The following is a 25,287-nucleotide window of genomic DNA, read 5'->3' as shown; positions in this document are numbered from 1 at the left end:
TCTGCAAGAGCAGGTCAATCAAACCGATTAAAATAAATGAGATTAAAGGTAGCTTGGTGGTTAAGGCATCTTATCATTAGTCAATTATTAGTCCACTATAAACACAGGCTCTGTTTCTCTCTGAACATCTGCCCATTTGCTCAGAGAGCAAAGCCCGCAGGCTCACCGCCGAGACTTTTCTCCCAAGTAAGTGTGCGCAATAATGCTGGGAAAGGTGGGAGGCAGCAGGAAAAGAGGAAGGTAAAATACAAGATGGACTGACTCCCTAAAGGAAGCTACAGTCTTGAGTTTGTAAGACCTGTTGAAAACAGGACATTTTTGACATTGCTTATTCATAGGGTTGCTATAAGCTGGAGGTGACTTGACAACACGCAACAAGGACTGCCATCTTAATGTGAAATCTTGGATAGTCTGACCTGAATAACTGGCAAATTTGTTTGTGTGTGTGTGTGTTTAATTGATGCTGGTGAAAACTGAAAGAAACTCAGTGACAACTAGATTGGGCATTATTAGCGTCAGTTGGTTGTATAAGGGCCGGACACAGTTTCCATGCCAAGTCCTCTTGGCAGCCAGGGAAGTTTGTGAACCGTGACAAAGGTCTTTTCATCCAACACCATGCAAAATAAGTTCACCTTAAAACTCAGCCTTATTTTTGAACATCCCCTCTGCATCTTTCTCCTCCTGCACTCTATTCCACTTGCCTCTGTGCTGAAGGAGAGCGCTTTCATACTAACAGTACACTCGAAATATTTATCGAGGAACAGCGGAACAAAGAGGAAGAAGGAGAGAACAGAAATCTAGACAGTGAACTGTCTGGCAGAAAATCTGGGAAAGTTACAGGGAAATATTGCCTGCCTGAGAAAACCTTTGAATAAACCGTAAATGAATTGCTAGTTCTCCTGAAGCCTCAGCAGAAGGATCGCGGATGGTCAAAGGGTTCGTCTCTATAACCCAGAATTATATTTTCAATGCAAATGTATTTTTTAAAGCAAATTCAGAAAGCCAAAAGTGGTTCATGTGGCACAGAATGTGGCCTGAATTTATTTCCTATCATTGATATTTTGACTTTAGTTTGGTGCTTGTACTATTTTTCTCTGCTGTTCCACAATGCAATACTAAAATGTGCTTTACATGTTTATAGTGTTTGGGGTTAATGCTCATTTTTATTACTTTTCCCCCCATCCCACCCAAAGTCTTCAGCGGCGACTTCATAAGAAAATGTCTAAGAGAAATGGAGGACATGTTCTGGAATGCAGAAATAATACCGTTGAGGAAAAGAAGTACGAAGAGACCAACGGGGTCACTGGTTTGACCTACGTGAGTAACTGCGTTGATAATTCGGCTGGTTAATTATTCTCCTTCTGAGCAAAGGGCTTCCAGACAAACAGCTGAAGAAAGTGTGTTTGTGTCTTGAGATTCGGAGATAAGGCAAAAGATAGTGGCCACTATCTTCTTTGGAAGAGGAAGAAAAGGAGCCTGTGGTCCTCCACCCAGGGAAGCCCTCTGTCCTTGGGTGGCCAAGCTTCCAACCTTGTGTGAACCCAAGTTGACAAGCAAAGGGCCATCAGCCCATTACACTGGTTCCGTGGTACACTCCTGGCATGACCAACATCACCAGTAGACTGAAACAGACATATATCAGTAGGTTTAGTGCCCATTAGGTAGCAACAGGCCATGCTTCGATTAAAAAAAAAGATATCCAATGATGATGATGATGACAACGATGATGATAATGTGCCGTCAAGTCAGTTCTGACTTATGGTGACCCTTTTTGCAGTTTTCTAAGTCAAGAATACTCAGAAGTAATTTACCCTTCCCTTCCTCTAGGGGGCACCCTGGGAGTGTGCAGCTTTCCCAAAGCTACCTAGGCTGGCTGTTCTCCTGGTAGGCACAGTGGGGGAATTGAACTCCCAACCAATAGCTCTGCAGACAGAGACCTCAATCACTGAGCTCTCCAGCTTCTCCAAGTATGGCTGACCCAAATAATCCCCTCCTTTCATTTTGGTGCAGTTGTATGTACGTAGCCCATACGGTCACTGGTTCACTCCTGAAGAGTGAGACAGGATAGAAGAGAATGCCTCGTCTTAATTCTTTCACCAGAAGAAGGAATGAAGGGATGTGTCTTTGACAGAAGCGGGTGGGGTGGGGGAGCTTAGAACGTTGCTGCCGGAATATTCTTTAGAAGTTCAACGCAACCGTTGAAGCAGACAGTTGAGACGGAGACAATGGAGAGGTTCCTTCCAGCCAGGAGTGAACTAGGAAGCCAAGACACCAGGGAGGCAAGAGCGAAAATTATACCTTTAGCATGCCGGAAGCCATCTTTAAGAAAGACGGCAGAGCAGGGGATGACAGATGTATTTGCAAGAGGGGATTTATTGGTGTGGAAGGGATTCGACACTTAGCAAAGTTCCTTTGGGCGTTTGTTTTGTTTTTTTGGAGCAGAGATTCTTAATAAACGCTCCACGTCTCAAGTTTGGGTGTCACCAACTTGAAACAATCCATTGGTCAAAATCGTGAAGGCATTCATTTTTGGTCAACATCGTGGAGGCATTCATTTTACTTCAAGGAAAGATTCCCTTATGGGATTTTCTGCCTCAGATCTCAAAATTGCTTTGCTACTTCCTTCTTTACAGTCAACGATGACAACAAGCTTCTTAGTGCCCATGCTTGTTTTTTTTTTTTTACTGGGTCTGGGGACTCCCATGACCAGGGTGAGCAGTGGGCTCCCATTCCATGCTCCCCATCAGGCAGTGGAAAGTCTCAAGACAGACTCAGAGGCCGGCACTGCTAAGGATGGATATTAGCGCTCTAACGAGAGGTTGACTCGAATTTTGACTGGAGGCATCAACTGACCTGCTCCTCCTCTCGGGATAAGCATGAAAGGGGAGGGCTCACTGTGAAATCAGTACACCTGTTGCTTCCTGGGCTCCAAACTTTCCCCTCTATTCTTCCATCCTTTCCCCCACGTTGTCCAACCTCGAACGACCCAAGCTGAATAAACAGGGCCGTTAGTGAAACCCCCAGATGCCAGAATAAATAGTCGCTCAGCACCGGTGAGGCTATTTTAGCACATCAGCAGAATCCTTCCATAAGAACCAAACCAACAACGTTCAAAATAAGCATGCACTTCAGAAGTGGTTTGTGGGTTTCTTTGTTTTATTGATGGATTGTTGTGCCTTGTCGCTTCGAATGTGTTCGTGGTGTTGGTTTCATTCACTCTCTTTTAGCACGGCATGTGTTTGATCCTTTTCAATATTTGTGTACATATTGTTTTGAACTTTCAGTACGGTCTTTTACTGATGTAAGCCACCCAGTGTCCTTTTAAAGAAGGAAAACAGGGTAAAAAAAATCTTTTAAATAAATAAATTCAAGAAACAAACCAATAAAGAGTCTCTCTCTCTCCCTCTCTGTCTCCCTTTGGGGGTTTTTTTCCCCCACTTCAAAGAGAGAACTGGGTGAAAGCAGCGAGCCATGGTATCAAATGGGCAAGGTGGCCGCCTCAGAGCATTACCTGCGTCCTCCCGACATTGGCAGAGGGAAGGACGAGAAGACCTTTTGCCAGAAATATGCTTCCAGCTTAAAAAATATGATCCCCATCCGTTGTCAGGCCAGGCAAGTACAATGCGTGAATGACTTCCATTATAGATACAGTAGAATAGAAGTTCTCTAAAAAGCATCCAGGAGAGACTGACATACCACAGAGGGAGGTAAGAATTAAGATTTTATTAATATTATTCTTATGATTGTGACTACTGTCCTTTTTGGTTTCCTTCTGCCAGTCATGGGGCTGATGGGACAGAGAATTTAACATAGACAAAAAAAAAACTGTTTAAGTCATGTATTTTCTACTTTTTAACCTGCAATCTTTAACGCCACCTTGTACAGCTCTGTGAATCCCCTGGACAATGCCGGCTTCTTCTCGTTTGCGACATTTTCTTGGCTCTCGTCTGTCATGTTCAGGGGGTTCCGGCGCAACATTGACGTCGCCACTTTGCCCCCGCTGTCTTGGCACGATAGCACGGAGCCCAACGCCAAAAGGTGAGGCCACACGTGGACCCCACAACAAGAGCTTAGGGTGGGTGAGCTAAAGCAGTCGTCCTTTGTTTTCTCAGACCCTTGAGGATGTCCTGGAGTAGAATAGCACATTCTTATCCGGGGAAAACTCTGTGGTTTAGATCTCTGACTGCCTCCAGAAGTCACCTAATACAGTGGTCCTCAACTTTGGGCCTCCAGATGTTCTTGGACTTCAACTCCCAGAAATCCTGGCCAGAAGAGGTGGTGGTGTAGGCTTCTGGAAGTTGTAGTCCAAGAACATCTGGAGGCCCAAGGTTGGAGACCACTGAAATAGACTTCATAAAAGTGAAGTAGGAAGATCAAAGAAAAGTCAAGTAAAATGGGGTTACCTGGATACAGGACACATTCTCTGTGACTGGAGAAATTCAACCCATGCAGCACTGATGGGGGTGCAACTTCCCCCACCAGATTTACAAAAGAAGATCTAGCAAATGGCTGAGATAACGCCACTGAAGTAGCCCTGCTTCTGGTCAAAAACAGTCTAATGATCTTACCATTTCAATTTCTGTTTAATTTCATGTATATTTCATATACAGCCATACTTTTAAACTGTGCAACGCTCAGATACAAATGAAAGAAAACGAAGGAAATCAACAATGTAGGGTTTTCTTTTTGCCCCCCTTAACAGACTCCAACTTATTTGGGAAGCCGAGCTGGCCAAAGTCGGACCCGAGAAAGCATCTTTAGCCAAAGTGGTCCTTCGGTTTCAGAGGACAAGAGTTCTGGTGGACATTTTGGCCAACGTCTTCTGCATGACGCTTGGTGCCTTAGGACCGGTGAGCATAGTAGGAGTAGATTCGTCAACATGCTTTAGGCACCCGTTCAGAACAAAGATGGATGAATTCAACAAGACCGTTCATGCACTGTCTCCCAAATGCTTTTCATTCAGACCCAGCTCTCCCATTCAAAAGCCTGACCAGGAGATAGTTCTGTCAAAGATAGATAGCAGAGAATTTCTCCTAGCTCAGAACAGAGCTTTGAGGAGAGAAGAAAGAAAGATGTACTGTAACTCCCAGAAATCTCTAGCTAACATGACCAGAGTTTTGAACTTCTGGTAGAATTCCTTTTTCTCAAACGCTGCTTCCAGCAGACTAAAGAGAGGGAAAGAGAACTCGGCCAAGAGGCAAGAATCTCTTTGAATTCAGAAGCAAGGAAAACAGTTCGTTAGTGCTGGATTGATTGATGGTCACCCCAACCCAGAAAAACTCCCTCCAAATCAAAAGCAAGCAAACAAACAAAAAAACCTACAAGCAGCATGCAAGGTTGTGAATAAAACTCCACCATGACCAATGTCTGGAATAATAATGTGTACAAGATTTCAGAGGGACCAGTAACTTGGCTCAGAATAAGGTTTGACTTATATTTTATAGTCCAAGCAAAACAGCTGAAGTGCAGCTGGCTTTTCCACGTAGCTTTCCAGATAGTGCTAGACTTGCAATCCCATGCACCTCAATAATTAACTTTGTGGGCTAAGACTGATGGGAGTTGTAGTCCAGCACCATTTGGGGAGCACACACATTCCCCATCGCTGCCTTAGCACCTGGAAAAGCATATTATTCTTTCCAACGAATTCACAAAAATATTTGGGAAGAGTATTCCAGCTCCCTACTAGCTTCAAGTCGAAAATCTCAGAGATCCGTAGATTTAATGATACATACCTTTCTCTTCATCCAAATAATCCTAATAATTCCCTTCTCCCAAATAATTTCTTTTTTTCCTTTCTTTTAATTTAATTTTTGCAGACGGTGCTCATCCATAGCATCCTCCAATACAGTGAAAGCGGCTCCACGGATCTGGTCCGGGGAATCGGCCTCTGTGTGGCCTTATTTCTCACCGAAATTTCCAAAATCCTCTGCTGGTCGTTAGCTTGGGCCATCAACTACCGCACGGCCATCAGATTAAAAGTTGCTTTTTCGATGATGGCCTTTGAGAGATTGCTGGCATTCAAGACCCTGATGCACACCTCCATGGGAGAAGTAATTCTTTTATCATCTCAGTCCCAGACCAGCTCGGTAGCCTGGGAATATGGAGGGTGGGCCCACACAGGAAAAAAGGTTGCATTTTGGACCCTTGGTGGAAGGATCCAGTGGGATCTGATCACACGACGCACCGGGGAATGCACTCCAGCCCAACCCATCTGTATGTTGTGTGCTCTGTGCAGCCATCCAGTTGCAACTCTCAGTTGTAAAATACGTTTAGTTAGTGCAATGCTTAAAAAGAGCAATCTAAAGCAATAATGACCTAGCAATGAAGAGAAGGGCAAACGATTTCTAGGCCAGTTAGGACAACGGGGCTAATGGGGTCTAGAGTAATAAGAGTGCAGCAAAGTTACTTTTCTGGGCTATAACTCCCAGAATCTCCATCCCGTGTAGCCAGAGGTTGTGTTTCATGTTCTGCTCTGTTTTATAGAAGCATGCAGGAGAGAGCTTTCGTACAAACTGTGGCCCAGATCCAATCCCTCTTGGCAAAATGGTGGCGCAAAGAGAAACCCCACTACTATAATGGGTGTACCCTCATTGAGGCTACCAAGTGGGTGTAGGCCTGTCTGTTTAATGCGGGAAGGTTCTCCGGGCAGCTCCATCCAGACCATATACAGTGGTGCCCCGGTAGACGATGATAATTTGTTCCACTGAAATCGCTCTTTAGCGAAATCATCGTCTAGCGAAAAGCATTTTCCCATTGGAATGCATTGAAACCTGTTTAATGTGTTCCAATGGGGAAGAATCGTCGTTGTCTAGCGAAGATCGGCCATAGGAAAGCCGTTTTGCGAACCACCGATCAGCTGTTTAAATAGCTGTCTTGTGAAGCTTAGGTCCCGAGAACACCCGTTTTGCGAGCGTGGAGGGAGCTGTCAAAACCGTCATCTAGCGAAAATTGGTTTGCGAAGCAGGGACCAAACATTGTCCAGCAAAATTCCCCCAACAGGAATCACTGTTTTGCAATTCGCTATAGCGATTGCAAAAAGTCAATGTCTAGCGGAAAAAACTGTCATGCGGGGTAACTGTCTGGTGAGGCACCACTGTAATCCTGGTGTTATAAACTGACTGAAGATCATTTGAAAACTGTTCAATACAAGGTCACTCCAGATCAGTTTGTTGAGAAATCATGCATGTTCCTTTACGTCTTCCAGGTGATCAACCTCTTAGCCAACGATGGTTACCGGATGTTTGAAGCGGCTTTATTTTGTCCCTTGCCAGTTGCTGCGCCTCTGCTGATGATTGTGTGTTCAGTCTATTCCTGTACCATCCTTGGTCCAACTGCGCTCATAGGAACATTTGTGTACATTGTTTTCATACCCATACAGGTAATGTTTTCATCTTTTTAAAAACAATGACAGTTGAACACAGTTAAATACAGACAATTGAAATCTGCAATAAAATGTTGGAGGGTCAAATATTTTTATTCAGCATCCCTGCTACTCTGTGATCCCAGTTAATTTACCATTTTCATACAAAGCCTTGCAATTCTTTGTAGAATCATTAAATAATCTATTGCAGATGCTCATGGCCAGGCTAACATCTGCATTCCGAAGGGCAGCCATTGTGGTGACCGACAAGCGTGTACGGATCATGAATGAGATTTTGACCTGCATTAAACTGATCAAAATGTATTCTTGGGAGAAGTCTTTTGCAAACACCGTCGCAGGTAGGGCAGAGAGAAAGAAGTGCGGGGAGGGAGGGCTTTTAAATCTTAGTGAAATGCCTTCACTGGATCACTCTCTACACTCTCCGTGATTCACCAATAATTCAAGACACAGAGCTAAAACTTGCAAAGCGGCATGCCGCCATCTAGAAGGAGGCAGGATTTAACACTTTGTTCACATCGTAATCGGAGGATATCTTTTGTTCTGCACAGGCATCAGGAAGGGGGAACGGAAAATACTGGAAAAAGCAGGATACGTTCAAAGTGTGAATTCTGCCCTCTCGCCTATTGTGTCCACCCTCTCGATTGTCCTGACTTTCTTCTTCCACACCCTTTTAAAGCAGGATCTCACCGCTTCTGTTGTAAGACATACTCCTAAACCCTCAAGCCTCCAGTGTAATCTTGTCTGTTTCTCGCCTGAATCTCTTGTCTATTAGAGACCTCTATGGTGTCCCAAATCGTTGGGTCAAACTACATGTTACACCTTTCTACTTTTTCACAGGGACATAGGAATTTCGGTGTAGGAAGAAATACCCTTGGGTCTATTTAGCCCAGTATTTCCTACTCTGCAGTGGCAGTCCAGGTTACAAGCGCGATTCTATCTTAGCCTTACCTGGAGAGCTATAAAGCACCATGACGGTCTCCCATCTAAGCCCAGACCCTGCTTAGCTTCTGAGATCAGATAGGTTTGGTATGCTCATGGTGGTATGATGGTAGCAAAACTGGAACAGTGAAGAGAAGCCATTAAGTATGTAGGAATTGGCTTATATTGACTCAGGCCCTTGGCCCATTGGTCCAGCCTGAATGGCAACTGAATCGCACGTCAACACTGAAAATAGAAGTAGGGTCATTCACAGCATCCAAGGGTAAGGAAGCTGGCTTAGACGGTCCAAAGTTAGCCATAGCACAAAGCCAGCTCTGTTTTCTAAGAAGGTCCAAAGGGGGCTCAGGTGGAATAACCAACAGGTTACTGATACTGCCCCTTGGAAGCAGTGCCATCAAAGTGCCTAATGGTAGGGCCGGCCCTGCATGCCAATGAACACGTAGAATTGGTGAATGCAGGTAGTCTGGGTTCTGCACAGATCCTGGGGCTGGGAGTCCTAATCAGTAGAGCATGTGATAATTAGAGGAAGATGAGACTTCAGCACTTCTAAGGTTATTATTATTAGCCTAACTCTAGTAGTATTTTTGGACCCTTCTCCTTCTCCCTTGGAACAGCCAAAAACAAGTTTTCTGAATGCTTAGGGGAGTTTTGTGGGAAGGGGGGAGGTTGCAGTTGACCATGCTCCCCTGGGGTGTTCTGAGAAAAAAAATGGTCCAATAAGTAACAGAACTGCTGGATAGCTTCAGTCTCTGGCTGTGGAGCCGGACGTTGGGCGTTCGGTTCCTCACTGTGCCTCCTGGACAGCGGATGAACTCAACGATCCACCGGGTCCCTTCCGGCTCTGCAGTTCTCAGGTTATTATAAAAACATTTCCTCTTTCTGGGTAGGAAGCCCTTATAGTACAATAGCCTCAATATCAACCCGCAGTGCAGTATAAGTAAACAGACACTGATGATTTTCGAAACCCTTAAAGACAGAACACCAACACCACCAACCCATAACAGAATCCTAACGGTCTTTTAATTCACTTCCTTTCCTAGGCCTTCAGCGTGATCGCCATGTTTAACGTCATGAAGTTTTCCATCGTCATTTTGCCGTTCTCTGTGAAAGCAGCAGCAGAGGCCAACGTCTCTTTAAAAAGACTAAAGGTGATTTTTTTTTTAAAAAAAAAGGTAGATATTTGAGAATGGTTTGGCAAGGAAACAAAACGAATCACCATGGGCTTCCACTCTTGGATGTATCAATCTGTCAAGAACAGAGCTTTTTTTGGGGGGGGGGAATTGCCATGTGTCCCTCTAGTCCAAGGTGGGGGGGGGCTCTCTTTCAGCCTGAGGGTCATGTTCTGTCTTGGAGAAGTTATGGGGGGACCACATTAAGTTGGTGGGTGGGGCCAAAGATGAAAGGAGTGGGATCAGAAATCCCACCATATTCTAGCACAGCGGTTCCCAACCTTGGGTCTCCAGATGTTCTTGGACTACAACTCCCAGAAACCCCGGCCAGCACAGCTAGTGGTGAAGACTTCTGGGAGTTTGAGTCCAGGAACATCTGCGGACGCAAGGTTGGGGACCAGTGTTACCATAAAGCGGTTGCTTCCAGTAACTAAACCTTAGGAAAGGTGTTTCAGCCTTTTTAGAAATCTTTGCTCCCCACACCCCCCAAAAACACACACACACACACACACCCAAAAGCTAGGACATTACCTCATGATTGTGTCATTAAGACAGGGTTTGAGTTCTGAGGACCCTCAGAGGGCTGGATTGAATGAGGTTCTCCACCCAAATCTAGGACAATCTCTTCCAGCTGATTACCACTTTGTAACACTGCCCTGGAGAGAGCTGTGATCTGAAAACTCAACCATGTATGACTTTGGGCCCAGAGCTTTTCTCAATTTACTCTTAGACACGCCCAGGAACGAATCCTTCTTGCTTTCTGTGAAGCTCAGGGCCTTCTTCCTACGAAGGATGTGCTCTACCACCAAGCCAGGACTCTGCTGACTGAAAATGGGCCCGCCTGTCCCGGTTGGCGTTGAATGCATTGACCCTGTCTTCTTTTCTTTTCAGAAAATTTTGCTCACGGAAATTCCTCCTGACTATGTAAAGCCCATGAAGGACCCCCAAAATGCCGTCATCCTAGAAGGCGCAACCTTGTCCTGGGAAAGATCTCCCAGTCCATGCCGCTCCAAAATAAACAAGGAAAGTCCTCAGAACAATGAAAAGATCCATAGACGCCCAACGTTGCCTGCAAAATCCGTCGTTTCTCTCCATCAGATAAACTTTTCCGGGACGGAGAGCAGCAATAGCTTCACCCTGCACAACATAACCTATGCAATAAAGAAAGTACGTAGGTTTGCAGGTTAAGATACCTGTGGGCAAAGATAGACCTTGCAGCTGAGTATAAATGGCAAATTCAACATCCGTGTACTTTTGTAGGGCAAAATCCTGGGCATTTGTGGACAAGTAGGCAGTGGAAAAAGCTCGCTCATCACTGCAATATTAGGACAGGTATGACTTCTTTCTTTTCTTTGGTATCTCGTCTTTATTTTTTGTTCATGGATAGTGGGATGTTTTTCAATGATTTTCCTTCCTTCCTTCCTTCCTTCCTTCCTTCCTTCCTTCCTTCCTTCCTTCCTTCCTTCCTTCCTTCCTTCCTTCCTTCCTTCATTTGAGACTGCGCTGATCCTATAAAGGGCAGAGGCAGCAATGCTCTCTATAAGAAAAAGACCTCAATCCATACCATGGTAATTATATCTCGTCAGGGCAGCTTCAAAAGACATATGCATATTTTTGTAAACAAGAAGATACCAAAAACAACCTGCTGTGGAGGGTTGTGAAGTCTTGGAGGAGACTTGATCTTAAATTAATTTTTGTTGATTAATTGTTCCTGAGCTGTAACGAAGAGGAAGGGTCTTGCAAATGCAGTTGGTTGAATTGAGAGAGATTATGGTGTTTCACCAAGAGTCTTCCTCCAGGCTGGTTGGAAGCTTCAAAGATGACCCAAAGGGTGGTCCGACAAGCCTATAGCTCACTATCTGGTTCGCTTTGGGTGTGTGGTTTGGTTTGCCCTATTTTCTGGTAACCATGTGCATTTTAAGTCAGAACGATCTCTCCCGCTCCTTTGTAAGCTGTTCCCCTCCTTTCTGGCATAGCGCTAGAGCTATAGTTCCTTTGACATCATTGGGAGTGTTCCTGATTATCCCATTCTGCAATCCGTTCGGGCACCTAAGCAAATTCTGCGTCCACACATGCCTGCCTCTCTCTCTCTCTCTCTCTCTCTCTCTCTCTCTCTCTGTGTGTGTGTGTGTGTGTGTGTGTGTGATTGCAGAGAAATGTAGACAGATGCCACCAAACGTATCTCTTCATTTGTTGTCATTGCAGAGGAATCTACAGTAGTGATCTTTATATATATATAGGCACTGTTCACAAAACAGTGACTCAGTAGAGATCATGATTTATGATACTGATGGTGGTAGTTTATAGGGAGCAGGATGAGTCTGGTTCTAACCTCATGTTCGGCCCGTGGACTTGTTTCAGATGTATCTTTCCAAAGGGTCGGTGGCCGTGGATGGCACTTTGGCATACGTGTCACAGCAGGCATGGATCTTTCATGGGACCGTCCAAGAAAACATCCTTTTTGGAGAACGTTATGACGAACCGAGGTAAACCTGGACATTAACAAGAGGAAACCAGGGCTGGAGCCAAAGCGAGTGAGGGCTCCCTGCCCAGTTTCCTTCAGACCACTTCCTAAACTTTACCTTTTTTAAAAAATAAAAGTTATAAATCTCTAGCCCTTTTATTTACGGAGATGGAAGGGAAAGTATGAGAGCAGCAATTTTGCACCAGAGTTTACCGAGACGCCGTACCAAACAGCAGTAAAGATATTTCCTCAGCAACTCTTCAGCGTTGCTGTCAGAGTGATATACAACAAAACAACCCAACAAAGACTTCAAAATAACAAATCCCTTTAGTTTTTTTTTTTTTTAAATGTGAAAACGGAACAGAGCAGGACATAAAATAACATACACTGCTAGCCTAACTGCTGAGTAGCTCAGGGGTTGAGGTCTCTGGCTGAGGAGCCAGAGGTGGGGAGTTCGATTCCCCCCTCGGGGACTCCTTGACAGGGGTTGGACTCGATGATCCAGAGGGTCCCCCCCCTTCCAGCTCTGCCATTCTGAGATTATTAAATAATATCTCAGAGTCTACAAAGTCTTGGCCACATGAAAGGGGTTTTTCGTTGTGTCAAAAGGAGAACAAAAATGGCGTTAGGGTATCTGTCTGTCCAGAAACGAGGTTCCACCACATAAAAAGTCCAATTTGTGACCCTCCCTACCCCACATGAAATGGCAGTGGAAGGATGATGCAGAAGCTCAGATTGTCACTCTCACGTCTGGGCAGGTTCATATGTTGTATAAGCCACCATCCCCACTGATGATCTAGTATAATTTAGCTCTCTGGATCCCAAAGATCACAGATCCCGCGAGAGTGGGTCTCCAAAGGTGTGTCACTGGGTTACCGCTGTGTACTGGCAATACCTCATTTATCGGCGTAACCAAGTTACAGGGGCTCGTTGGCGTCAAAGCAGGGCTGAACATGGTTTAATTTCAATCTCACAGGTACAATTATGCCCTCAAAGTCTGCGGTTTGAACCCCGATTTGGATCTTCTTCCATATGGAGACATGACTGAGGTAAGTATCATCCTAAAAGTCATTTCAATTGAGATCTCCGGCGCATTGTTGCTTTTTAAATGTTTGTCTCATGTGACGACTTATTCATTTCCAACCAACTTTCTTACTGTTACTCTACTTGTCAGGAGGCTGCTAAATTCATCTGTCACATCTATATTGATTTCACGGCGGGGAGGGGGGGCTTGGATGGAGGGAGGCCAATATCTGTTTTGGAGTCATGTGCTTTTCCTACCACAGATTGCTCTATGGGCACTTCAATTTCTCTTCCCAATCTCCTGCCCTCCAGGTGGGTTGTAATACAGTACCCATCATCATGCCGACACCATGAGGAGAATGGAGTCTCCAGCACATTTCAGAATGCTCCAAGTGGAGGAAGACTATTTTAATCGGAGATTGGAAATGTTCCCTTTTTTTGGGGGGGGTACATAGCTTCAGTATCCCCCACATTATGGTAGCCAGGGGATTCTGGGAGATGTAGTCTGAGAAAGTAACAAAACTACCAATGGCATGTTATTGACTAATACATGCTATTCACCATCAGTTGCTACTATCAGACTTCTTCAACTATAGCTAAAAAGTAGGGTTCCCCTCATGATCTAAAGTCAGCTTTGTGGGGTGACACAGAGCTGTAGACTGTTTCGCAGCCACTGCATAATCGGTATGTTTTGTCGGCGACAATTGAGCTGGTAAGAGGATGGAAAACTTGCTTAAATAGACCCATGTTATTATCCAAGCTTCACTCTCAATTGCGGTGTGTCCCCTCAAGTGACGGCAATGAAAGCCGATACGTATCCTACGGGATCGAAAAAATGCTATAATAATAGAATCTGTTCATCACGTCCCTCCAGGCCATCTTGTCAATTTAGATTTTCATTCAAAGTTCTCTAACGGGGAGCCTTTGGGATCTGGCTTGATGCTGTGTTACCACAACTGTGTTGTCGAAAAGAAGCCCTTGTAACTTGTAACTTTCTGTCATGCAAACAAATGTCCAGAAGACAAGGGCCGGCCCTATTCTTAGGTAAAGGGAGGCGGCCACCTCAGGATCCTGTGACAAAGCAGTAAGTTCTTGGCGGTAAAACTGTGAGTGTGTTCAACTTCTGCATTAATGCACTTCCGAACAACATGTTTTGCATACTGTGGAGGAAAGAGATGCACCTTCCTGCAGAGAGTGAAAACATACATCCAACCCAGGCATGAATCTCCTTTTGGCGCAGGAATTTCTCATGGAAAATCGTCATGAGGAAGAAGGGCTAAACCGTCCTCCTCCACATCCTGGATCTCCATCGTTTGTCCTCGAAATGGAAAAGATGTCAGGAGGTGCCATCAAAATGGGGCAAATGAGATCCGTTTATGGAGGAGTAGCAACCGTAGCCTCAGAATAAGAACTGCCAGATGGCTCAGTGGTTTAAGGCATCTGGCTGTAGAGCCAGAGGTTGGGAGTTCAATTTCCCCCATGGGGCCTCATTGACAAGGGCTGGACTGAATGATCCACAGGGTCCCTTCCAGCTCTGCTGTTCTAAAACGATGATGATTCTGACCATAACTCCCAGAATCTTTCAACAAGCATGCCGGCTGCAGGCACCTGGCAGTAGCCGCCCAACAGAGAGAAAGGGTGAAGGCGTTATGAAATCTGTTTGACGCAACGCCCGAATCATCTACAGGTTCACCCAAATAACTGCCTTCTTTAGCCCGCCTGAAGATGGCTGCGAACGGGCCTGTTAAAAGCCGGGACACGACGGCAGGCTTTATGGTTCCATTAATTCAAGCCATGCAGACACAGAACTTGGAGGTTACAACCCAACTCATCCTCAAACGTCTGTTCCTCGCTTTCGGTGCGGTTCTTGAATATTTGCCCCAGTATCCTGTCATGATGTATGGAAGTGAGAGCTGGACCATAAAGAAAGCAGACTGCCAAAGAATTGATGCCTTTGAGTTGTGGTGCTGGAGGAGGCTCTTGAGAGTCCCCTGGACTGCAAGGAGAACAAACCTATCAGTTCTAAAGGAAATCAACCCTGAATGCTCACTTGAGGGACAGATCCTGAAGCTGAGGCTCCAGTACTTTGGCCATCTCATGAGAAGAAAAGAGTCCTTGGAAAAAACCTTGATGTTAGGAAGGTGTGATGGCAAGAGGAGAAGGGGACGACCGAGGATGAGATGGCTGGACAGTGTCTGCGAAGCAACCAACATGAACCTGACACAACTCCGGGAGGCAGTGGAAGACAGGAGGGCCTGGCGTGCTCTGGTCCATGGGGTCACGAAGAGTCGGACACGATTAAACGACTAAACACACAGTCCAGAAAAAAATAATAAGATAAATAAACGCTTTTATTTGGTTAGCAAAACTGCATGCTTTCACGGCATGGTGGGTTTTAACTTAACTGTCAAACACCCAAGACTCATGTAAAGCTTTTGTCCGAAAAAAAGAGATGTCACTAGCATCCTCTGTGAATAAAAAAATGGTGACGTGAAGGTATGGATGTGAGGAAAAGTCTACGGCTTCCGAGCCTCGCTGGGGAAATGCTACTTGGAGGCACTGATCTTTTAATAAGGATGTAAAGCTTTTATTAAACGGGAAGCTCCTAAATAAAAACGATCATAACCCTTCGGCTGACATAACGGTGTTATCTTTTGCAAGATCGGAGAAAGGGGCCTCAACCTTTCCGGAGGGCAGAAGCAGCGGATCAGCTTGGCGCGGGCCGTGTATGCCGACAGAGATATTTACCTACTGGACGATCCTCTGTCCGCAGTCGACGCGCACGTCGGAAAGCACATTTTCGAACAGTGCATCAAAGAGGCCCTGAGAGAGAAAACTATACTTCTTGTCACTCACCAGCTGCAGGTAATGCCAAGAACATGAGATGGGTTCCTACCAGTTTTGGGGGGGGGGATATTTTCTTCTCCATCCTGCCAAAGGTCAGGGCCATCCTCTGGTGGCCTCAGGCAGCAGAACATGGGAGGCGGCAATTTGCTCCCCTTCTGCCACTGCCCTGGCCAAGCCTGAACTTTTCTAGAGACTTGCTATTATAGGTAGGTCGCTTGGTTCAGAGGGGTGCCAGGCACTGAAGCAACATGGAAGGTGGCCTGAAAAAAACTCCTGTGTCACAGCTCTGAAATCTACATGCACAGCATTTGTTGTGTCCACCAACTAGAACAATATAGGGATTTTAGTCAAATGGTAGCAAAGAAGGCTTTCTGTGGCTCCTTGTATTGGTGACTATATATTATTTCCAGTAGGGGAGGTGTTCCACTCAATGGCAACCATTGGTTTTAGGCATCTGGTTGTGGAATCAGAGGCTGGGAGTTTGATTCCCCACTCAGCCTCCTTGACAGGGGCTGGACTAGATGATTTATAGGATCCCTTCCAATTCTGCAGTTCTAGAGTTATTGATTTATTGATTTAAACTTGGGCCTATTTCTTAGAGGCTCACTAAACATCATCTCCCACAGTCTTGCTGTTTGAGACTCACCCTTTGCTCTAGGATCTGCTCCCTCGCCATCCATCGATCGATCAATCAATTAAATCAATCCCTGGCGAGTTGCCTTTTTCCCCGCTCAGAACAGGCAAGGGGTTGCTTTCTCCTTGCCCAATCTTATCTTGGAAAATAAAATAAGAACAGGAATACCAGCAGGTGGCAGAAAAGCCACGGCTGAGAGAATCAAAAGCTCTCCGGGTGCTTTCGGCTTTTGAAAGATGCATGGGAAAATTGGGGGAAAGGATTATTCCAAGACACACGGAAGATTTGTTTTGATTGACATGAACAGAGCTGTTGTGTGCACGAAGCATGCACGCTGTCAAAAGCTATAAGTGCCTCGCTAGATTTCCTTTGCCGTCCCGCTCCTCCTCCGGTTCAGCCCAGGATGGGGAAATGTTCTGCACAAGCTGGTGAGCTTGTCCTGAGACGTCCCATCTTTTTCTCCTTTAACGTTTCGCAGTGTGTACTCTAAAATCATCGTAATAAAATTTTATTTGCAATCTATCCCAAAGAAGAGCACGGAGCTGCTTGTAAATATTAAGAATGCAAATACCTTTCGAACCGAGCTATTACAATGCAAGCCTGGTGGGTAGACTCAAGAATATTTCAGTTTGGAATGGAAGCCTTTCTCATTGGTTTAGGTCTACGGCTGAGGAGCCTGAGGTTGGGGGTTTGATCCCCCAACGGACCTCCTGGGAGAAGAGCCAGCCTGTGGAGCCTTGGGCCACCTGCACAGTCCCAGGGCGCCCCCTAGAGGGAGGGAAAGGAAATAAGCATTTCTGAGTATTCTCTACCTGAAAAATCCAGAGAAGGATTGCCATAAATTGGAACTGACGGCATGCAATTGTTATTTATATTCCCATACCAGTGCAATCCTGATTCGAAGTTCTGGCTGAAAGCAGCTAAGATTAGGCATAAGTCTTGTGCCAACCAAGATCCTCTCTGGTCTTGGAGATCTAAAGACCAGCTGAACTGGCTGGCTGGCTCAGATCTGCTGGCCAATGACCACCACCACAAAAACAGAGCAGGCCACATCAAGCCACATCAAGACCACTCCCTCATGCTGCCACTATGCTCAAATAAAACAAGGCAAGGGTGTGGGCAGACCCAAAAATTCCCTGAGATCCCTCTGCTAGGAAGAGCTTACGCCGAGCACACCTTCATTCATTCTGGCGATGGCTGAGCTGTCTCTAGACTGTTGGGGTCGCTTCAGATTGTGTTCTAAAACCTTGGAAATAGTAGAAAAATAATTCAGATGGAGACGCACAGCGACAAGAAGATCAGGCACCAAATGCTTGTGTAAAAAAAAAAGTTTATGGCCTTTTAACTTGGGTTTTAAAAATGATTCAGATGGTTTATAGCCCTTTAACTTAGGTTTTAAAAATAAGCCTGCGTTCGAATGCCTTCACTGTCATTCTCTTCCCTTGTTCACAACAACAACCTGCCAGTATTTAGAATTCTGTGATGAAATCATCCTGCTGGAAGATGGCGAAATATGTGAGAGCGGGACCCACGCCAAGCTGATGAGAGCAAAGGGGCGCTATGCCACCCTCGTGCAGAATCTGCATACGGACGAAGACACGGTAGGTTGGAGGGTTTTGATGTTGACCTACAGAAACTATTGTGGGGGTTGTCTTGTTTAGATTCCCCAATTCAGTTTTCAGAAACTGAATTCTATTAAACCTCTCTCTCTCTCTCTCTCTCTCTCTCTCTCTCTCTCTCTCTCTCTCTCACACACACACACACACACACACACACACACACACACACACACACACACACACAAACTGAGGGGTGGTTCCAATGGAGCTAAATTGGGTTAAGACACATTTGAGATTAGCTGATCTTCGCTTCCCTGTTTCCACAATAAACAAATAAACAACCCATATTACTGATACCAAACATTGTCTCATCATCCTCATCATCTTAGAACATAGAGCTGGAAGGGACCCTGTGGATCAGTGAGTCCACCCCGTCGGGGAATCAAACTCCCAACCTCTGGCTCTGCCAGAGACCTCAACCACTGAGCGATCCAGCCGTTCACTCAATCTGCACAATCTTGAGGACTTCAGAGTATTGCAGGAAGACCTATTACCTACGGACAGACAGAAAGAAAGGGAATATGTTAAGCACATCATTTCGGGCAACTTCTGTCTTTAATTTCAATGTAATGGATTTCTGTGGATTAACTTTATTTCCTGCCTTTCCTCAAATGAACTCGGAGCCATTAGACATGGCTCTTCTCTTGCCCATCAGAGTTAGGTCAGGCTGAGAGAGAGCGACAACCCGAGGAAATCTGTCATGAATGTAAAATGGAAAGGAAGAGAGGTGGATCCTGCCGTGTGCTGGTTGGGCAAAAGATGAGACATGAGTGTAAATAATGAAATAATGATGCTAAATAATACACATCTACCTATCCAAATACTGACCGAGTAAGGAAGGTGCAGATCAGTGCTTCCTGACCTTGCGCCCCCCCCCAGGTATTCTTGGACTACAACTCCCAGAAATCCTGACGAGGGGTGAAGGCTTCTGGGAGTTTGGGTCCAAGAACTTCTGGGGAGCCAGAGTTGGAATCCCTTGACCAAGATGCCTATCTAAAATCAAGATCCAGATGGGAATCAGTGAACTGAATAAAAAGAAGATAAGAAGCTGATATTATAAGGGAAGGGGGAGGGAGAGAAAAGGTTTTGCTGTGATGAGTAAAAAAGGGTGTGTTTTTCCCCCCAAAAAAATTCATGCAGCTTTTTTCTTCCAAAGTTCAAAACAGGGACGTGGAAAAGAGAGGGTCTAAAATCACAGATGGGATTTTTCAGCGTCATTCTGGTAAGGTTTAGTGCAGTAAAGGTAGACTTAAACCGGCGAGTAAGACTTAATGTAAACATAGTTTTAAAAATATGTAGTCAATTTAATGTATAGACTTTCCCCACTAACTTCCCCATCTCTGCGTATTCTTCCCTTTGTTTGCAAGCATCAAGCCGGGAAGCAAAGCCAGGATTTCTACCATGAGGTGTGGCAAAAACTGCCAACTGACAGCCTTTGAAAAGCTCTCATAAATAAATTTGTGAGGCAGAATTTTGTTTGCCCCGTCGGCACGTGCAGTGGTCTATTGTGTGGGGGACTGGGCAGGTTGTGAGCTTACAGACAAAGTTATTCCGGGAGACATTTCTATTCAAGCTCAGAAGCCCACCAACGACCACTTCTGTGGTGGAAACACATGTGTCTGTGGAAGGAATGAACAAGATCCTGTTAATGGACGATAAAGGTTGTCCGTGGCTGCTTAATATGATGCGTGGTGTGTTTAGATAGAAGTCCAAAAATAGATGGAGCATTCATTAATTCTGGGTTGACTCCAGGGTCAAGAGCCATGGGCCACCCATAATGGAGCCGCCACACCATGGACTATTCATGTTCCAGCTAGCATTCATGGAGTTCAAAGGTCTGTAGCCAAAAATACCCAGTGATTTGAAGTGAGGAAATGGAAGTCAAAAGGGTCCAGAAAGAGAAAGCAGGGGACAATTGAACCCGGCAATAAAGCCCAAGATCTCCCAAGGGCACGCCAGCCATCGAGGTGCAAAGGAGGCAACGGCCTAAGGCTATTGTCGTGATAGATCTCTTTGCTCTCCATCTACATTTCGCATCTGTATGGGGTGAAGTGAAATATTTGCTTTCATGATTGCTAAATAGGACTCGCATCTCAGAATTTTATTTTTTTCCTTCTTATCTATATTATTTAGTTTACTAAGCACTTTACTAGTAGGGTTGAGTGTGTGTGTGAGGATGGATGCCTCTGTTCCTCTTGTATGAGCTTTGATTGCTTAAGTCAAGATAAGTGCACTAGGGTCTCTTTCCATACCCACTTCTTTCTGGTGGTACAAATCTCCCTGCCAGCTGACTTCTTCGCCTGCTCCCGTCTACCACACCCCTGCAATTAATGGCACAGTGTAGACCACACCCCTACACCAGATCCTCGTGTTTTCCCCATTTGTGGAAATAAGGTTTTTCATGGCAATCTGGACATGGACAAATACCATCACATATCTGGACCGGGATCAAATCAGCCCTGATCTATGTGCCTCTTAATTAAGGCATAGATTGGATCAGGTGGGCCATGGCACATCCCTATATATTGAAGAATCCGAAGCCTTCTATCCCAGATACCTGTTGGAGGAGAACAGCAAAGGAAGGGGCAGCTCTCAGATCTTGTTGATCCCATAGACAGCTCATGAATGAGGCCGTTCCCCTTTCCCCTGAATTTCCCATTTTGGTGTCCTTCATCGCTTAGGTTCCCAAAGACAACTGGTCAAAGGAGTGCTGGATTGGATTCCATACAATTGGGCATGGCAGGGTATTTTTTTAAAAAAATAGATGTACAGGTTGGTTGGAGTTTTCTTTTGTACTACCACTCCCAACACTTTGGAACTACCGCTCCCAGTGATAAAAAAAAACACACCACAGATCTGTGCAATTGCAGTTCTTACGAAAATCCCGTTGCTCTCATGTCTGGTTGTGGGCTTCCCAGACGCCCCTACAAGCTGCTGGACTTGACACACTTTTGGCCTGATCCTGCATGGCTCTTCTCGCCTTCCGAAATAACTCGTTTGCACCTGTTTTTGGTTTTTTAAATTCCAGAGTCAAGGGAGCCATTTCCTTAACCCGCCAGCGGCAACACCGGTGGCAGACGACGCTCAGGCCAACACCCAAGACACCTCCTACGAAGGCGTTAATAATCCCGGTAAAATCATCAAAGTTGCGTACGCGGCTTTTTGAACATTGAAGACCGTTGCGCTGATTGTTTTCTTGTACCCCCAGCTTTCGATATGTCCGACGAGACAAACCGGGAACCCAAGAAAGAACAGAAAACGAGGAAAGATCCAGGTATGTGGCACGTGCTGAATATATTTGAACTGACTTGATCATAAATTAAAACTGCAAATTCATTTGAGTAGTAATTAGAGCTCAGAGACACACCAAGAGCCTCCACCTCATGCAAAAGCACAGTAATAGAGATGTGGCTTCATTGCTCATCCTGCACAGTGTGTCTTTTGTGGTGGGGTCAACGTGGGCTATTCTTCTGGGGCAAGGAGCTCTCACATGAATGGCTTCATCCCCTCGTGTCCCACTTATGCATGTAGAGTAGGAACTGCCTGTTTAGCATCTGTATCACACTTCAATCAAGCAAGGCACATCCTTTCAACCTCTCCTTGACTAGATCATTTTCCTAGGAGGAAAAGAGTTCCGTCCACCAGAATCAATAGCTCCTTGGAACCCCTCTGCGCCCACCCCCTGGAAGCCCAAACCGCTAACCTTGCCTGGGTCAACTGTCTTAGAGAAGCCCCATCTTGGTCTTCGCCCCAGCAGGAATGGTAGACCCAGATTGCTCTGTATTCTCAGACCAACCTTATCTCTCCTGAATACCTTTCCACCAGCCAGAATCTACAGTGGCCCCAATCAGACGCTGACCTGAATGTATCTCTAGCCCCAGCTAGAGAAGATCTGTGGAATCCATGGGGTTTACTCATGTCGGTTCACCATTTAGCAATTCATTCAATCGGCTTCCTCTGCTTGGGACTCCCAACTGGATGTAGACTAGTCTTATTACTCCTGAAGACATCTGAAGTAGCCTTTCGTGAAGTTGAGGAGGCAATGGTCAGCCTCAGCTATTATGCTCTGCTCTAGCAATAGAGGCCAAAATGGGGTGCCCCGGAGGCATGTTGGGGGTTGCACTGCTAAAGACTGTGCATCCATAATATCCGCAAAGGCTTTCACGGCCAGGATCTAATGGTTGTTGTGGGTTTTTCGGGCTCTTTGGCCGTGTTCTGAAGGTTTTTCTTCTTAACGTTTCGCCAGTCTCTGTGGGCGGCATCTTCAGAGGACAGCACTCCCAAATAAACTACAACAGAGCACAGGTTGCTGTCCTCTGAAGATGCCGGCCACAGAGACTGGCGAAACGTTAAGAAGAACCACCTTCAGAACACGGCCAAAGAGCCCGAAAAAGACACAACAACCATCCATAATATCCTTAATTCTTTTCATTCCGTCTTTGGACTTCATAAACTTGGAACCCAAGAACTATTAATACTCTTCTCTTTGGGACCAGATTAAGAATTAAAAAAAAAACACTCTGGCTGTGTTGAGCCAGTGGGGCTTAGATTTGGCCATTTGCAGACTGAGAAGTTACTCTTTCCGAAGCTCGAGAGCAACAAGGCATTCATGGCGAATTCCTTTCTTGCAGTCCCAAGCTATTTTACATCTGTTTGAGAAATTGGGAAGTAAATAAACACTAAATAATAAATATAATAAGAATGTCCGCCCACCTTTACAAAGAAGACCAAAGAAAGTAAAACCCAAGCGATGTAATTGGATCGCCTTGCAAAATCAAGCCAGGACCTCGGAGGAGAGCGATTCTAGGAGTTGGATTTTAAAAAGTAACTTTTCCAAGTCCCGCCCATTTCATGTGAATCTGGGCCAAAATAGCACAAATGAGTGTGTGTGTGGGGGGGGGAATCAATATCTCCTTTTGGCTTTTGATGTGTTGCATCGTACACAGTCAGAAAAGAGAAGTCCATAGGAGGTTGCACGGAAACCCCACCAGCATTAGTTGCTTTTAATGAATCGGTGCCACTTCTCTCTGAATTCCAGTCACGGATCCCAAAGAGTCAGACAGCCGTTAGGAAAACCGTGGGAGATTTCGCCATTCAGCTTCATCCGGCTGAGGCCAGCCGTGGGAAATATGTTTCACTAAGGCTTTTTTTTTAAAATCTTCAGCTTTATTGTAGTGGGTAAGCTTGAGGGATGTCCAGTTTTATTTGAAATGTGTCCGCTTTGTCGGAGCTGGTCGCTAGACAACTTTTCAGTACAAATAAATATTTCTCTCACAGCTCCTGCAAACCAGCTTGTCAAGGAAGAAGGAAAACAAGAGGGTTCGGTCTCTTGGAAAACCTACTACACTTACATCAGAGCATCTGGAGGTATTCCCAGAAACGAGACGCTTGTTCCATTTTTCCCCGTTAATAGCTTTCGTCTAAAATCCGCAATATTTTTCAGTTGCCACATCTAAGGGGCAAAAGGAGGTGTCCGGGATTTGAACTCGGGACGCAAACCCTCGCTTTCCTCATTCCCGTATGTTGAATGGGAAAGCCCCTAATTTTAATTCTTCTCACCTGAGAGAGAGAGAGAAAGAGAGAGCAAGTTCTGTCCTGCCCATCTCGAACCCAGCTCTCCCATTTCATGGACCCGTTTTCACTCAGAAACTTGAACCTACTTATATATCCTACTGGGCCATATATGAGTTAAATAAATAAATAAATAAATAAACCTAACGCAAAACAATATTTAAAAGCTAAAAACAGTAAGTATGCAAATATTTACAAAGACTTAAACAAGTATTGTATTGGAAACGATAAATAAAACCAAACACATTTAAAAGCAACAGAGCACAGCGATCCATGATGATAATGATGATGATGGAGCATGTCTGCATAGCTAACTCGTAACTTGTAAGATCTCCCGCTTTGTATGCCCCCATTAACTTAACTGGCTTTGCATACTTTGCACCTTGAGCACCACTGCGTAGGAATGGATTTGCTGCTCTGCCTCAGGCAGCGAAATATGCTAGGTTGGCCCAACAAGGCGGGACAGTGCTGTGATACTCATGTCGTCTTACCAGAAGCCTCTGAAGAAGACAAGAGGGTGATTTAGTGGGCCTTGTTTGACTGGACAGGGCTCTTTTTAAGGTTAACTCTTTCTACGCCCACCATGATTCACGCGTCTTGTGCTTCCTTCTTAGGTTTCATACTATGGAGCTTCATCCTTCTCCTGTTCATGCTGATGATCGGCTGCTCAGCCTTCAGCAACTGGTGGTTGAGTTACTGGTTGGAGCAAGGGTCTGGGGTAAGTGCCCCTGCCTCAGAACTCAAAATATTCAGCTCTTGGCTTGGTCCATGGAAGTATAGAGCTTGGTTGGGTTTCTTTTTTGGACTACAATCCCCATAATCCACCACCGCCAACACGACCAGGGGGGCAGAGGTTACCAGGTCAGCGTCTTGCCATTCCCTGAGATTTCTGAGCCCAAACCCGAGACCACGGGAAGGTCTTGTGATATCACAGGGGGTGAGATGTTGCCGAAGCCATATTCTGGCGCTATTCAGTCCAGCGCTGTAGATGCGCTTCCTTCATGGATACTCTGTTAGGCCTGAAGAGGAAGTTTCTTGTACACCTGAAGAAGAAACCTAAAAATCCTGGGTTCTTCCTCACCTGTAGACCCTACATGCAAGCAAGATGATTCTCCTCTTCATACCCAACCGTGTGGCTGTGGAGAATGCAACAACCACAGCACGGAGTGGTGGGGTGGTGATGGTGAAGCCTCTTCCTCCCAAGCATGCTCATAACATCAGGTTGAATAAGGGCTGAACAGGGCAAGAGATGAGTCCACTGTAATATCACACGCCGTGGGGCCTTTCTGTGTCCCAGAGATGTGGCCGTACCACAAGAAGGGTCCATGCTTGCTTGTGGAAGAAGGAGGCTCCCAGGGCTGACCGATACCTGTGAAAGGTGTGGGGAGAAGGGTGTTTGTCCTGTGAGGGAAGCTTAGTGAAATGTCCCCAGCAGCACCACAAAAGAGACGGGACCCACCCACCCCCATCCTCTTTTTCATTGCACGGCCCTGTATCCCCCGTACCCCAATCCCGCAATCCCTCAGCATTCCGTTGGGATGCTCTGGGGATTCCTCCCAGGGTCTTCCCAGTCCAAAGCATTCATTTCTTTGTATTCTGCCAATCCCGCCGGCCTCTTCCCCTTCTGTGTGGGGGTTATC

At 45.6% G+C, this 25,287-nt stretch overlaps 1 protein-coding gene across 2 annotated transcripts in view; it reads left to right on the top strand.

Annotated features, from left to right (window-relative positions):
- Positions 1-202: 202 nt before the first annotated feature.
- The window catches only part of LOC110076356 (ATP-binding cassette sub-family C member 12), a 40,091-nt gene continuing 15,006 nt past the window's right edge, over positions 203-25,287 (top strand). The window contains exons 1-21 of one of the 2 annotated variants that reach the window (XM_078380448.1): positions 203-936; positions 1,194-1,317; positions 3,446-3,613; positions 3,884-4,038; positions 4,703-4,850; positions 5,817-6,050; positions 7,205-7,378; positions 7,572-7,719; positions 7,930-8,078; positions 9,361-9,468; positions 10,381-10,656; positions 10,750-10,821; positions 11,851-11,975; positions 12,930-13,002; positions 15,638-15,841; positions 17,924-18,058; positions 19,233-19,298; positions 21,105-21,207; positions 21,285-21,350; positions 23,354-23,443; positions 24,262-24,365. In XM_078380448.1, coding sequence (XP_078236574.1) covers positions 926-936; positions 1,194-1,317; positions 3,446-3,613; positions 3,884-4,038; positions 4,703-4,850; positions 5,817-6,050; positions 7,205-7,378; positions 7,572-7,719; positions 7,930-8,078; positions 9,361-9,468; positions 10,381-10,656; positions 10,750-10,821; positions 11,851-11,975; positions 12,930-13,002; positions 15,638-15,841; positions 17,924-18,058; positions 19,233-19,298; positions 21,105-21,207; positions 21,285-21,350; positions 23,354-23,443; positions 24,262-24,365 — 2,733 coding nt within the window. In that variant the 5' untranslated portion in view covers positions 203-925. Of the gene's footprint in view, positions 937-1,193; positions 1,318-3,445; positions 3,614-3,883; positions 4,039-4,702; positions 4,851-5,816; positions 6,051-7,204; positions 7,379-7,571; positions 7,720-7,929; positions 8,079-9,360; positions 9,469-10,380; positions 10,657-10,749; positions 10,822-11,850; positions 11,976-12,929; positions 13,003-15,637; positions 15,842-17,923; positions 18,059-19,232; positions 19,299-21,104; positions 21,208-21,284; positions 21,351-23,353; positions 23,444-24,261; positions 24,366-25,287 lie in introns of those variants that run through there. The other variant, XM_072980492.2, reaches the window with a different exon arrangement.

The sequence above is a fragment of the Pogona vitticeps genome, chromosome 10, assembly GCF_051106095.1.
Source record: "Pogona vitticeps strain Pit_001003342236 chromosome 10, PviZW2.1, whole genome shotgun sequence".
Taxonomy (NCBI): Eukaryota; Metazoa; Chordata; class Lepidosauria; order Squamata; family Agamidae; genus Pogona; species Pogona vitticeps.
Note: the sequence above shows the minus strand (reverse complement) of the source record. Positions and strands in the feature narration are given on the sequence as shown.